General features: G+C 43.4%; 1 protein-coding gene across 8 annotated transcripts in view; it reads right to left on the bottom strand.

Moving 5' to 3' along the window:
- The window catches only part of CNOT7 (CCR4-NOT transcription complex subunit 7), a 218,359-nt gene that overhangs the window by 39,958 nt on the left and 162,459 nt on the right, over positions 1-15,942 (bottom strand). For all 8 annotated transcript variants that reach the window (XR_003854333.1, XR_003854335.1, XR_003854334.1 and 5 more), the window contains one exon: positions 320-481. Coding sequence is in view for 5 of the 8 variants with exons in the window: in XM_029587137.1 (XP_029442997.1) it covers positions 320-481 (162 nt within the window). In the remaining 3 variants the exon portion in view is untranslated. The remainder of the gene's footprint in view (positions 1-319; positions 482-15,942) is intronic.

The raw sequence follows: 15,942 nt of genomic DNA, 5'->3' as shown, positions 1-15,942 counted from the left end.
TAATTTAGATTTTTATATTCTGCTTTTTGGCACTTCAAAGGGTATATCAAAGCGGATTACATTCAGGTACTATAGGTATTTCCCTATCCCCAGAAGGCTTACACTCTAATTTTGTACTTGAGGCAACGGAGAGTAAAGTGACTTGCCCAAGGTCATAAGAAGCAACGAGATTTGAACCCTGGTTTCCCTGGGTCGTAGCCCGCTGCTCTAACCTCTAGGCTTCATCCCACCAAGTTAGCAGTAAGCACCTCCCCTCAGTCATCATAATAAATCTACAATTTTAAACTGCAAGGACAATACATTTATATTCAGTATTTACCTATGAAACGAAAGCCACTTGACTCCTTCGCACAGCACCACTCCCGATGTCATAAGTAGCTCTGCAAAATATTGAGTCTCAATTCCTTCTTCTTCATGTTTTTTAAACAAGATACCAGATGTGGTCAGCAAATCTATTGAGTCCTGTGCATACATGTCCTCCCTGAAGGTAAGACAAAAAGGAGATCACTAATGTCAGCTGTTTATCAAAGAAGAAGAAATAAACAGCTCTTCATTAAATCTGAAAAGAAACAGAATACAATTGCTAATGAAGTGTCTGCTGAGGAACAGAGCCAAGCAAAGCACGAGTGAAGCATGAAAGAACACGCACCAAACAAAAGGAAAAACTGTAGACAGATCTTCTGGAGTATGAGACGTACATCTACTTGTGTGTATAAACACAGGTGATTATACAACTATGATTAAGAAGATATCTCATATATTAATATTTTGTGTGTCTTTGTATGAAGCATAACTTTCAAAAATCACTTATGCAAGAATGTAACATGGTATCCATGGAAACAGACAAACAGAAATCTAAAAGGCACACTACCAGAAGAATGCCCATAGGCCATTCGATCAATCAGTATTAATTTCTGACGATCTGTGGTGAATGAATATCTTTCACACTCATAAAGCATTTAATGCTATAAAAAAAAAAACCATTCCCCAATCTTATTGGTTCAGAGCCAAAAGAAGGGAAAATAAACAGAGCTTCATAGATAAAGCATATTAGTAGAAAGTACTGCCAGCTTAAATTATAATCATACTCACTGGAGAAAAAGATATCTCTGTGTCAGTTACCTAAATCCAAAATGTCTTAAAAAGTCTAGGCCATCTGACTCACACAAGTAGCAACCATGATAATCTATGTCAAGGGCTGGACACTATACAACTGTTTTGACTGAGACAGATCCGTCCCATGGAATTTTTGATATTTGATTGTCCTACCAAAAATAGAAGGGAAAAAAAAAGTTCCTACTTGCTAATAAGGCTTCTCAGAGTTCCACCAGAATAACCCAGACTATGGCTTGTCCTTCTTCCATTAGATGGAGATGAATCAAAACTCAGGCAGAGGTCTCCGTCCTGTATGAAGGATATGTTTACTTTCTCTGCCTCAGATATATATTCCCAAGCTGAAGAACATTGCTACACTTCTCTATTCCACAGAATACTAAAACACACTGAAAGCGAGATAGAATGAAATCTAAACTTAAAACGGTCTGAAACTGTACCCACCTTATCCCCCACCTTCCCCTCTTCCTCCTCTGGGCAAGCTGTCTGGACTTCTGGTAGAACTCTGAGAAACCCCACTGGCAGGCAGGAAAATTTGCATTATAGAATGCGCCACTGAGAATAGCCCAGACCATGGGAGCCCCAGCATGTGCGGGCATTGCCTTTCAGTTATCCTTACCACTGCTTTATTTGCTCTGCAACTTCCATTACTTTGTTGATCCTATGTTGTTAGCAATGGCGACACAGATGTTTATCTGGTGATGAATATAATCCCTAGAAATGTTATTTCTTGGGCTAGAAAAAGATTGCTTTTTTTTTTAATAATTTATTTTTTATTTCAATTTATACAATATCATGATATACATTGTCACTAACATTACGGATATCAACTGTTGTATATATAACAATATTTCTGATTCTCTATCTTTACAATCAATAAAAATCATACAACTTCAGATATCCTATTACCAAGAAATCACACAGATATCAAACCACCACCATTACAAGAGCTATATTAGGAAAATACATCAAATATAACCGAAGGTATTGCTTCCCTTTTTTCTAAACCGATAACTAGACTCTACTTCCCCAATATCCTTTTGCTTCCTAAAAGGTTTTTGGAAGCAAAAGACTGCTTTTATTGTGGGGACCCACTCCACCACAAAGTTGAAAATTCCTTCCCATAGTCTCAGGAGGAAAGATGGTTCCACTCTCTGTCAGAAGAGTCTAAGTTTGCCGAGAGCACTAGGACTCTGGCTTCTTCCTGCATCTGTTGATGATCCCCATGAAAGGGATGATGGAAACCACTCTCTTATTTATTTAAATTTGTATTCCGCTGTTCTACACTTCAAAGGTACTGTAGGTGTTTCCTTATTCCCAGAGGGCTTACAATCTATGAGCCTGATTCACTAAGGCTTTTCTTACATTCTGGTCTATAGGAAAATGCTTAGCGAATCAGGCCCTAAGTTTGAGGCAATGGAGGGAAAAGTGACTTGCCAAGATCACAAATAGCAGCAGAGGGATTTGAACCTTGGTTTCCCTGGTTCATAGCTTGCTGCTCTAACCACTAAGATACTCCTCCACTCTTCTAAGATTGATACTTTTGTGGATGGATAAACAAGGGTCCCTTAAACCAAACAACCTTGAGATGTGTTCTTGATGACTTGAACATAAATGACAATTGCAGGTTAGTTATCCATGTTACCAGTGCCCAGCAATGTAGCTTCTGCAAAGAGTACACTCTTAGTTGTTCCCAGAAATGTCCAAGTTCTTCTTGAGTCTGCCTTAGATACTTTCAGCTAGATTTCTAACTTGGGCTGCAGGATTGGACCTAGGTAGCAATGCTTTACGCAGAAAAAATGTTCTGTTTGAAACCTTTCATTCTTTTGCCATTTCACTGGGCACAAACTGAATTGGCAGTAAAAGCTCTCTTATTAACACTTGTTTTTATGGCAATATTGGACCTACATAACACTGACAGTAATGATTCAATTCATTCTTATATATATTGCCTTTTCTTCAAGAAACAGCCTTGACACAAAGTGGTTTTTGAAGACCCAAACATAAAAATACAGAGAATAAAAATCCCCCAGCATACAGAACCTACCCTATCCCATTCTCACCACTTCTTCCCCACCCCTACCCTAAAGACTGTACAATTTAAGTGAGTACGTGAGACAATTGGAGATAAAGTGATTTTCCTAAAGTCACAAGCAGTGTCAGTGCAAGAAGCAGGATTTGAACCATGGCTTTCCTGGTTTTCAGCCCGTTTCTCTAACCCAGGGCTGGAGCAAAGGTATCAGGCATCCTAGATGAACCTTACAGCCTGGCACCCCTCCCCCCCACCACCACACACAGTTTAAAGTTATGAATGGATAACAGATTTTACATGAAAAAGGACATTCTGAGGTAAAAAATATAATATACATGTTGTAATAGTTATGTGCACTGTCGCAGTGCCAACCAGAAACCTCTGCATAAAAGACACTTGGAACACATATGGTATTAGGCCTATTTTAAAATGTTTGGTGTGGGTTTGGTCCTCCCATACAAAAACAGCACTAAATGCCAGCACTCAACCAGTATCAACCCTTCCTATCAAAAGGCAACACTGCAAATATTACACCAGTCTCTAAAATACCAATACACCACCTTTCAGGTAAACAGCTGCTACAGAGAAACCATACGCTAACAGAATACTTCACCTTGGTCATACATGCAGAACACAGACAGACCTTCACCAAATACAGAATAGAGAGATCATAAAGTATAAACTGAAATGGGCAGACAAAAACTGCATGCCAGACTATATATATATATAAAGTGCAATAATGGAACAGTAGCATCGCTATTCCTCATAAACCATCAAACAAAATCAAGAAATATAAATTCAATCATAATAGAAATATTCTATTATTAGTACAATTTTACTAACAGCTGAGAAATAGAATATCATCAAAAAATTAACGACTCATATAAATTTTGAAAGCTTTCCTAAACACTAATAAAATATTTTAAAATAGCAGGCATCAAATAACACCCAATTAAAAAAAAACCCCACTCTCCGTACCTGGGAACTTTTGATTTCCATTCTGAGTTTAAAGTGAATTAGTGGAGAAGATGGTAGCGATGCACACACTTTCTCCTCTCTCTCTCTTACATAAATACTCTCCAACACATACATACTCTCTTACTTACACATGTTCATACACACACTCCCCCCCCCACATGCTTTCACACAGAAACACCCTCTATCTCTCCCACATGCTCGTTCTCCCCCCAAATACTCATATATACACACACTCTCCCCGTGATCTCACACACACACACACGCTCGCCCCGTGATCTCACACACACACTCTCCCCAAGATCTCACACGTGCTCTTTCCCACCCATATAATCTCACACACACATACATGCTTTCTCTCCCCCAAATTATCTCATATACACATGCTCTGTCTCCCCATAATCTTACATGTGCTCATTTATAGTACTTTCCCTGTTTATTGTCTTTTGAATCATCAAATACTCACATGCGTATTTTTAAAATCATGTTTATTAGTTTTCAGAGACAATAATACAGAGTGCTAACATTGGTTTATCCCTCCAGTACAAATACTTACATACGTAAAACAAAGTACATAGCACGTAGCAACCATAAACCAACTATTCATGTGCCTCTTTTTTTTTTTTTTTTAACCCCCCCCTTCAGAATTCTCAACCCCCTGGTGTCTTTTCCAACCTCCATAATTCCTCTGGCTTCTATTTGTCATACCCTGTTTCCACTTTATCTCTCTACATTTCAATATATACCAGAAAATTATACTGATGAAATTTAAAAAAATAATAAACAGATGAAATAAAAGAATAATAAAAGAATAAATACAACATTCAAAAATATTAAATATGCCAATTGAGAAATAAAATATAGGACAACTTTCATAGGTTTAGAATGGAGAAATTACTTACCTGATAATTTCATTTTCCTTAGTGTAGACAGATGGACTCAGGACCGGTGGGTTATGTGTTCCTCTGCTAGCAGATGGGAGACGCAGTCAGGTTTCAAAGCTGACATCACCCTACATATACCCCTGCAGTGACCTCAGCTCTTCAGCATTCTCTTCAAAAAGCCAATGTGGACATATATATCGAAGAACTTGATTAGAATTTGGATACAACTTGATTAAACCCTTGGTTAACAAAACTTGATTTAAAAACTGGAGACCACCAGTGTACTCAAACATAAGCGCCGAAACCAACCATACTGTGGATGCCCTGAACTAGGGGTAGGGCAATGGCTTACCTATATTCATATGGGATAGAGGTTCACCTCATGGGTGATTCATTGGCGCCTCTCCTGGGCAGCCGTGGGCAGGATGCTAAGTCCATCTGTCTACAATAAGGAAAACGAAATTATCAGGTAAGTAATTTCTCCATTTCCTAACATGTAGCCAGATGGACTCAGAAACAGTGGGATGTACAAAAGCTACTCCCAAACGGGGAGGGAGGCTGCCCATGGTCCTGTTAGCACCACCCTTGCAAAGGCTGCGTCCTCTCAAGCCTAGGCGTTCAGGTGGTAGAACCTAGAGAAGGTGTGTAGGGAAGACCACGTCACTGCTCAACAGATATTGGCGGGCGACAGTAGCTTAGCCTCCGCCCAGGATATTGCCTGGTCCCTAGTAGAATGAGCTTTGACCTGGAGGGGTAAAGGCTTCCTTGCCTCTAAGTAAGCTGCCTTGCTTACTTCCTTGATCCAGCGAGCTATAGTAGCTTGTGAAGCCGCTTCACCCTGTTTCTTCCCGCTGTGAAGGATAAACAAGCAATCTGCCTTGCGCACTGGTTCCAAGTTCTCCAGGTACCACACTAGGAGTCTGCCAATGTTTAGATGGCAAAGATGGCGGAAGTCTTCTGTGTCCTTGTGTCCCTCTGTTAACGGTAAGATTCAAGTGAGACCAACTTTGGTGAGAAGTGTGAAGCTGTACTGTTCCTGGAGTAAATCGAAGGAATGGTTCCTACAGGATAGTGCCTGTAGTTCAGAGATGCGACAGGCCGAGCATATTGCCACCAAGAATAATGTCTTTAGTGTTAATAGGGGTAGTGACAGATTGCGCATTGGTCTGAAGGAAGATCCTGCTAGGAAATCCAATACTAGATTGAGGTTCCATAGGGGGACTGGCGACTTTTAAGGGTGGTCGGAGTTGTTTAACTGCTTTTAGGAAACTGCCAAGTCCGGATGTACCAACAGACTGTTTCCATTCACCTCGGCCCTGAAGCAGGAGAGGGCTGATACCTGGACCTTGAGGGAGTTGAGGGACAACCCTTTCTTCAAGCCGTCCTGTAAAAATTCCAGAATCATGGGGATCTTGGCTGTTCACGGGGGCACCCCGCGGCCCCCACACCAGGCCTCAAATATTCTCCAGATCTGTATGTATGCCAGAGATGTTGAGAATTTCTGAGAGTGAAGCAAGGTGGCGATCATGGCCGCCAAGCAACCATGCTTCTTCAGGTGAGCCCTTCTCAAGGGCCAGACAGTAAGAGAGAATCAAGACGTATCTTCGTGAAGAATCGGGCCCTGCTAGAGAAGGTCCCGGTGTGGGGGGAGGCACAGAGGACTACCCACGAGCAGCCTTCGCATGTCTGTGTACTACGGGCGTCTGGGCCAATCCGGGGCCACTAGGAGGACTAAACCTCTGTGGTGTTCTATCTTGCGGATGATCTTGCCCAGTAGAGGCCATGGGGGGAAGGTGTATAGCAAGTCCTCCTCTGGCCATGTCTGGACGAGGGCGTTGATCCCTTGGGAGTGCTGATCTCATCTGCGACTGAAGAACCGGGGGACTTTCACATTGTGAGATGTGGGCAATAGATCCATGGCTGGGAGGCCCCAGCAATTTATCAGAAGCTGGAAGCCTTTGGTCGACAGCGTCTATTCCCCCGGGTTCAGGCTTTCCCTGCTGAGGAAGTCCGCGGTGATGTTGTCTTTTCCTGTGATGTGGGAGGCCGATACCCCTTGCAGGTTTAACGCCGCCCATTCCATAAGGGGGTCTATTTCCAGCAACACCTGATGGCTCTTGGTTCCTCCCTGGCGGTTGATGTAGGCAACTGTTGTTGCATTGTCCAACATCACCCAGATCGCTTGTCGCTGGAGCCTGAGGCTGAACTGCAGGCATGCTAGTCTGATCGCTTGAGCTTCCAGGCGGTTTATGTTCCAGTTTGCCTCTTCCTTGGTCCATTGTCCCTGGGCTATCAGCTCATGACAGTGGGCTCTCCACCCTTGGAGGCTCGCGACTGTCATGAGGACGATCCAGCTTAGTGGGGATAGGCTTACACCCTTGCTTATGTGGATTTCCTGTAGTCGCCACTGGAGCCGAGAGCATACCTCCATTGGTAAGAGGAGGCGAATCAAGTAGTCTTGGGACAGTGGGTTCCAGCATGACAGTAAGGAGCGTTGGAGAGGCTTCAAGTGAGCCCTCGTCCACGGTACTACTTCCACTGTTGATGCCATGAGGCGAGGACTTGAAGATAGTCCCACACCTTGAGGCACATTGGGGTCATCAACCAGCATACTTGGTCCATCAGTTTCCTCTTCTGAGGAGGAGGGAAGACCACCTTGTTCTGCTTGGTGTTGAATCGGGTGCTCAGGTACTCTAAGGACTGTGAGGGCTTGAGGCTGCTCTTTTCCATGTTCACGACCCAACCAAGTTCCTGTAGGAGGCACCTGACCCTGCTGGTCACCTGGAGGCTCTCTTCCACTGACTTTGCCCGAATCAGCCAGTCGTCCAAGTAGGGGTGCACCAGGATCCTCAGTGCTCAGGATTCCTCAGTGCTGCCATCACGACCACCATAATTTTGGACAATGTTCCGGGGGTGGTTGCCAGACCAAAGGGTGACACTCGGAACTGGTAATGGTGGCCCTGTACCGCAAAGCGTAGGAAACGCTGGTGGTCTTGATGGACTAGAATATAAAGGTAGGCTTCGGAGAGGTTCAGGGAGGATAAGAATTCTCCCGGTTGCACTGCCATTATGATGGAGCGGAGAGTTTCCATGCGGAAGTGCAATATCCACAGTTGGCACTCTTGAGAACCAGGATGGGTCGGAATGAGTCCTCTTTCTTGGGCACGATAAAATAGATGGAATAATGTCCCGTATTTACTTGGGGTGTGGGTACTGGAATTTATAGCCCTCAGACTGAGAAGCCTTATCGGTGTGGATTCCACTGCCAGCTTCTTGAGCTGGGAGTGGCAAGGTGATATCATGAACTTGTCCCGAGGGATGCTGCGAAATTCAAGAGCATAGCCTTCTCTTATGATGTCCAAAACCCATTTGTCTGATGTAATCTTGACCCACCGCTGATAGAAGAGGGAAAGTCAACCCCATAGCTCCTCTTCCCATGGGATGGGTTGGCTTCACTGGGAAGCTCTGGTCGAGCCTGAGCCCAAACCTGTCCCACTTTTGGGTTGTCTGTTCCAAAATGACTGAGACCTCTCCGAGGGTCGAGGTGACTGGAATGACTGGTTTCTGTAGGGCTGGAAGTGCTGGGAGCTCCTAGTCCGACCCCTCATGGGAGAGGGGCACTGGAGATTCACCCCACTTACTGGCTAGCTTATCCAACTCGCTTACGAATAGGAGGGATCCCTTAAAGGGCATCTTTGTGAGGTTCACCTTAGAGGTTGTGTCCGCTGACCAGTTCTGCAATCATAGCTGTTTTCTGGCCGCCAACACTGAAGCTACCTCCTCTGGCAGGTCTGAGCTTGCATCTGTCAGGAAGGCTGTGGTGGGTTCAATCGCCTCTCCGTCATGCGCCACAAAGCTATCTGCCTCTCTTGCAAGGAGCAAGCAGGAGTAAGCCACCAGGGCACAGCAGGAAGCAATCTGCAGTGTCATTGCTATTGCATCAAAGGCTTGCTTAAGGATGGATTCTAACCATCTATCATGAGCATCCTTCAAAGGCGCCCCTCCCTCAACAGGGATGGTTGTTCACTTCGAGACGGCGCAGACCGTGGCATCCACTTTGGGGGAAGCGCTGGCATTCCTGAACCGCTGGGTCCAGAGGTTACAGGGCTTCCAAGGCCCGACCTCCTTTAAAGCTTGCCTCCAGGGCGTCCCATTCCAAGTCAATCAACTCCTGGATGGCTTCCAGCATTGGGAAATAGCAAGAAGTTTTACAAAGACACCAGGATGGGGTTCTTCTTTGGTTCCGCCATAGGGTCCGTGCCTGGAACTCCCAGAGTCTTCAGGGTCTGGGAGACCAGTGCTGGTAATTCATCTCTGTGGAAGAAATGAAGCATGGTCCGGTATGGTTCCAGGCCTGGAGGGATTTCCCCATCCTCCAATGAATCCCCGTCGTCATCTGTGGTATCTGGGTCCCTGTCAGGGATACTCTTAATGAGGCGTGGCATGTCTCGCGGCCCGCAGGCAGGGCTGGGAGAGCAAGGCCCCCCCATTGGGGTTTAACTTGGGCAGGGACAGGGGCTGACTGCACCTGAACAAAGACTTGGAGGCCCTGAAAAAATTGCAACCAAGAGAAGGCCGCCGGATCCATATTTATCCCAGGGGGAACTGGGATAGGGGCCCCTGAACTGCCCTCGCCCAGGGAGGATGCCATCCCAGAATTGCTCAGGTCCAGGGAGCTACCGGATAAGGTTGCGGCTGACTCGTCCTCCGACTGGGATGGGCTTGGAAAATTTTTGAGAATCCAGCCATCCCTGGGCTTCCTCACAGTTCTGACACAGGCAGAATTCCAGGTCAGACTGCGGCTCTAATATGGCAGGCTGCACAGAGTGTCGCCTGAGCTTCTTTGCTGCCGGGGCCATAGCCTGTGTGGTTTGTGCGTTTAGCCGGTTATTGTATATCGTGCGCGCACCGACTCGGCTTGGCGTGCATATGTGTAAGTGATCCGTTGTGGGCAAAGTTATACAAGCAGTTATGTGCGTATCTACGCGCACAGAAGGCCGGTCCACACTGAGCGTACCGAAGGGGGAAAATGGCGCCGCACCAAACCGTGTGCAAGATGGTATCACTGCGTATCGCCACGTGGCGAGTCAACCAAGCCGAAAACAGGGCCTATCCCATCGAAGGGCCGCTCAACCCGCTCGGTACCTCCTTCCCTCGCCCGAACGGAGATTGGGAACAAAATTGGTACCACATACTGAGCAAGGAGACCGGAAGGAAGGACTTACTGAAGCCTTTCCACGTCTCTGGAATGGAGGAGTTCTTCTCTACTTACCTGGTCTCAGCGCTTACCGGCTGAGTACAGACACAGTCTCCGGGTGTGGAGAAGAGGGCTTTGGCCTTTACCGCCGCGTTCGGCTTCTGTATCTGCTGCCTTTCAGCTGCTTCTGCAGCTAAGTCCACGCTGGGAACCGGCTACCAGACCAAGGCACACCTCTGAGGGATCTCGGAAATCACCTCAGGAATTCTCAACTGGGGGAGTAACCCTTAGGTATCACAGCAGGAGAGCAGGGCTTGATCTTTTAAAGCAAAGGTAAAAATGTCTTTGTGATGTAATCCCGCTAACACCGTGCTACTGTGGGGATAGCGTCTGCATCTGCTAGGAGACGGAGAGATACTGAAGAGCTGAGGTCACTGCAGGGGTATATCTAGGGTGAAGTCAGCTTTGAAACCTGACTCAGTCTCCCATCTGCTAGCAGAGGAACACATAACCCACGGGTCCTGAGTCCATCTGGCTACACGCTAGGAAATAGTATTTTTCACCGTCTGGGGAAGTGAATCTAAATATTCTTGCCATATCTGTAACATCTCAGTTTTTTTCTGATGATATTTTCGCTGTTAAATATTAAAAAAATCAGAAGCTGCGTCATTCTTGTCTTCTAATACGTAAGGGGAGGGCCTTTTACTTTTACCCATGTAAATAAAAAAGTTTTTTCTACCAAAACGGTTTTATCTAAGAAAAACTTTTGTTTTGCCTCTATATTTGATGTAAAAACTTTCATAACCAAAAAGCCAAACCTTAGGGTTCAAGAGGTATGTGCATTTTAAAAAGAAATACTATGTAAGCTTACAATTCAGACCAAAATTTTTGAATGACGTAGCATTGCCAAAATCCAAGTACATAACTGCCTGGGTCTTGAGCACATTTCTGGCATATAGAAGAGTCACAGAATTGCTTGAAATGCTCATTCCGGTGACAGGTACGCCTGATATATGAATTTGAATAATGTTTTTCTAGATATATTTTCAGGAGCTTTGTCTATGTTTTTAAAACATTGACGGAATTCCTATATTGTTAAGTTGAGCCCTTCCCATTAGTTCCATTTGCTAAGGTGCTTCTCTAGTATATCCCCCTCCTGTATAGATAACCATGCGCTAATAAAACCTAGCGCATAATGGTTTTTCTTTTTTGTGTCCTACTATACCTTCTTCAAAAAGCCCAGTTTTACCCATTCTGGGTTTCTTTTGAGGAGATTTAATGCATAATGTCTCACCGCTTGATACGTATAAAAATCATTGTGTAATAAATGGAATCTAGATTGTAATTCCTGATAACTACACAACACATTTGAACCTGGAGTAAAAAGATGCTGGACCTATGAAACACCTTTTGTACTCCATACATTAAACACAAGGTTATCTTTACAAAGTACAAATTATAGGTTGCCTTGTATAGAAATGAATGAAAAATCCCTCTCTCTTTGGCTCGCCAGTTTATAAAGAAACAACCAAACCTTACGGCATGATGAGACAATTATACAGTCTTTCATCTCCCCTGGTACTTCCCTGTCTGCGTTCTGAATCAAGGAGTTTAAAGAGAAAGGGCTAAGCCAGCTATGTAACAACTGGGAGGGAGAAAATCTAGAAGTCGCAAACAACCAGTCAGAAATATGCCTTAATATACATGCTAAAATTATGCAAGTGCATATTCAGGCATTTTAGTCCTCCCTGTGCAATGGATCTCATCAATGAGGTTAACTGGATTCTTGCTCTCCTCCCTTTCCATATAAAAAGTCTATTCTATCTGTTTGCTTCCTCAAGATCTTTCAGACGTAACCATACTGAGAGCATTTGCAGCATATATAGTCATCTAGGGACTTCCATTATTTTTCTAAGTGTATCCTACCTATTAAAGAAAGAAGAAACTCAACAATTTCATAAAGAATTTATTGTATTATTCAATAGAGCAGTGGTCCCTAACCCTGTCCTGGGGGCCCACCAGCCAGTCGGGTTTTCAGGATATCCACAATGAATATGCATGAGAGAAAATTTGCCTGCACTGCCTCCATAACATGCAAATTTTCTCTCATGCATATTCATTGTAGATATCCTGAAAACCCGACTGGCTGGTGGGCCCCCAGGACAGGGTTGGGGACCACTGCAAGAGAGGATTGACATTGGCTTCATAATTACGTCAACTAGAATTTTTATTCCTAAATATCTCATCTTTTTCTCTACCATCACAATGGAAAATCTTCACCCCCAATCCTTTTAGGGTTCCTAGAATGTCTAATACCTCAGATTTTTCCTGATTGATTTTTAACTCTGCAAATTCCCCAAAATCTTTTTGATGTTTTAAGACTCTGGGAATGGACTCCTTTGGTTTCATGAGAAATGCCAGTAAGTCATCTGCAAATGCAGCACTTTAAAGGAGTGGTCTCCTTTACATAATCCATGAATTAAAATATCGCCATCAATTGTTTTCAGTAGTGGATCTATAGACAGAATATACAATAAAGGGGACAAAGGGTACCCTTGTGTCACCTCTCTCTGTATATATAAATCCTCCGATTTGTGCCCATTTGCAATAATGTTAGAAACTGGAGAAAATTTCTCCAGAGAATCCATATATTTTTAAGACTGAGACACTGTCAAAGGCCTTTTCAGAATCGAAACCAATCGCCAGAGACTGTATGTTATTGGCCTTACAGATGGACACAGCCAAAGTTAGTTTTACTATAAGTGAGAAGGTCGCTCTCCCCTTTACATAAGAACATAAGAAAATGCCATACTGGGTCAGACCAAGGGTCCATCAAGCCCAGCATTCTGTTTCCAACAGTGGCCAATCCAGGCCATAAGAACCTGGCAAGTACCCAAAAACTAAGTCAATTCCATGTTACCACTGCTAATGGCAGTGGCTATTCTCTAAGTGAACTTAATAGCAGGTAATGGACTTCTCCTCCAAGAACTTATCCAATCCTTTTTTAAACACCGCTATACTAACTGCACTAACCACATCCTCTGGTAACAAATTCCAGAGTTTAATTGTGCGTTGAGTAAAAAAGAACTTTCTCCGATTAGTTTTAAATGTGACCCATGCTAACTTCATGGAGTGCCCCCTAGTCTTTCTATTATCCGAAAGAGTAAATAACTGATTCACATCTACCCGTTCTACCTCTTATAATTTTAAACATCTCTATCATATCCCCCCTCAGCCGTCTCTTCCCCAAGCTGAAAAGTCCTAACCTCTTTAGTCTTTCCTCATAGGGGAGCTGTTCCATTCCCCATATCATTTTGGTAGCCCTTCTCAGTACCTTCTCCATCGCAATTATATCTTTTTTGAGATGCAGCGACCAGAACTGTACACAGTATTCAAGGTGCAGTCTCACCATGGAGCGATACAGAGGCATTATGACATTTTCCGTTTTATTCACCATTCCCTTTCTAATAATTCCCAACATTCTGTTTGCTTTTTTGACTGCCGCAGCACACTGAACCGACGATTTCAATGTGTTATCCACTATGACGCCTAGCTCTCTTTCTTGGGTTGTAGCACCTTATATGGAACCCAACATTGTGTAATTATAGCATGGGTTATTTTTCCCTATATGCATCACCTTGCACTTATCCACATTAAATTTCATCTGCCATTTGGACGCCCAATTTTCCAGTCTCACAAGGTCTTCCTGCAATTTATCACAATCTGCTTGTGATTTAACTACTCTGAAAAATTTTGTGTCAGCTGCAAATTTGATTATCTCACTCGTAGTATTTTTTTCCAGATCATTTATAAATATATTGAAAAGTAAGGGTCCCAATACAGATCCCTGAGGCACTCCACTGTCCACTCCCTTCCACTGAGAAAATTGTCCATTTAATCCTACTCTCTGTTTCCTGTCTTTTAGCCAGTTTGCAATCCACGAAAGGACATCGCCACCTATCCCATGACTTTTTACTTTTCCTACAAGCCTCTCATGAGGAACTTTGTCAAACACCTTCCGAAAATCCAAGTATACTTCATCTACCAGTTCACCTTTATCCACATGTTTATTAACTCCTTCAAAAAAATGAAGCAGATTTGTGAGGCAAGACTTGCCCTGGGTAAAGCCATGCTGACTTTGTTCCATTAAACCATGTCTTTCTATATGTTCTGTGATTCTGATGTTTAGAACACTTTCCACTATTTTTCCTGGCACTGAAGTCAGGCTAACCGGTCTGTAGTTTCCCGGATCGCCCCTGGAGCCCTTTTTAAATATTGGGGTTACATTTGCTATCCTCCAGTCTTCAGGTATAATGGATGATTTTAATGATATGTTACAAATTTTTACTAGTAGGTCTGAAATTTCATTTTTTTAGTTCCTTCAGAACTCTGGGGTGTATACCATCCAGTCCAGGTGATTTACTACTCTTCAGTTTGTCAATCAGGCCTACCACATCTTCTAGGTTCACTGTGATTTGATTCAGTCCATCTGAATCATTACCCATGAAAACCTTCTCCATTACGGGTACCTCCCCAACATCCTCTTCAGTAAACACCGAAGCAAAGAAATCAATTAATCTTTCCGCGATGGCCTTATATTCTCTAAGTGCCCCTTTAACCCCTCGATCATCTAACAGTCCAACTGACTCCCTCACAGGCTTTCTGCTTCTGATATATTTTAAAACGTTTTTACTGTGAGTTTTTGCCTCTACAGCCAACTTCTTTTCAAATTCTCTCTTAGCCTGTCTTATCAATGTCTTACATTTAACTTGCCAACGTTTATGCTTTATCCTATTTTCTTCTGTTGGTTCCTTTTTCCAATTTTTGAATGAAGATCTTTTGGCTAAAATAGCTTCTTTCACCTCCCCTTTTAACCATGCCAGTAATCGTTTTGCCTTCTTTCCACCTTTCTTAATGTGTGGAATACATCTAGACTGTACTTCTAGAATGGTATTTTTTTTTAACAATGACCACGCCTCTTGGACATTTTTTACTTTTGTAGCTGCTCCTTTCAGTTTTTTTCTAACAATTTTTCTCATTTTATCAAAGTTTCCCTTTTGAAAGTTTAGCATGAGAGCCTTGGATTTGCACACTGTTCCTCTTCAGTAATTAAATCAAATTTGATCATATTATGATCACTATTGCCAAGCGTCCCCACCACCGTTACCTCTCTCACCAAGTCCTGTGCTCCACTGAGAATTAGATCTAAAATTGCTCCCTCTCTCGTCTGTTCCTGAACCAATTGCTCCATAAAGCTATCATTTATTCCATCCAGGAACGTTATCTCTCTATCGTGTCCCGATGATACATTTACCCAGTCAATATTGGGGTAATTGAAGTCTCCCATTATTACTGCACTACCAATTTGGTTAGCTTCCCAAATTTCTCTTACCATTTCACTGTCCGTCTCACCATCTTGACCAGGTGGATGGTAGGATACCCCTATCACTATAGTCTTCCCCGACACAGAAGGTATTTCTACCCATAAAGCGCCACACCTCCTCCCGGGTGCTCCTCTCTGTCACTGCGATATAATTTGTACCCCGGTATAGCACTGTCCCATTGGTTATCCTCTTTCCACCATGTCTTTGAGATGCCAATTAAGTCTATGTCATCATTCACTGCTATACATTCTAATTCTCCCATCTTACTTCTTAGACTTCTGGCATTAGCATACAAACATTTCAAAGTTTGTTTTTTGTTTGTATTTTCATTCTGCTTTTTAATTGATAGGGATAAGT

This window comes from Rhinatrema bivittatum, chromosome 1, assembly GCF_901001135.1.
Source record: "Rhinatrema bivittatum chromosome 1, aRhiBiv1.1, whole genome shotgun sequence".
In the NCBI taxonomy this organism is placed as follows: domain Eukaryota; kingdom Metazoa; phylum Chordata; class Amphibia; order Gymnophiona; family Rhinatrematidae; genus Rhinatrema; species Rhinatrema bivittatum.
The sequence above is the reverse complement of the archived record's forward strand: the minus strand, read 5'-3'. Positions and strand labels throughout refer to the sequence as shown.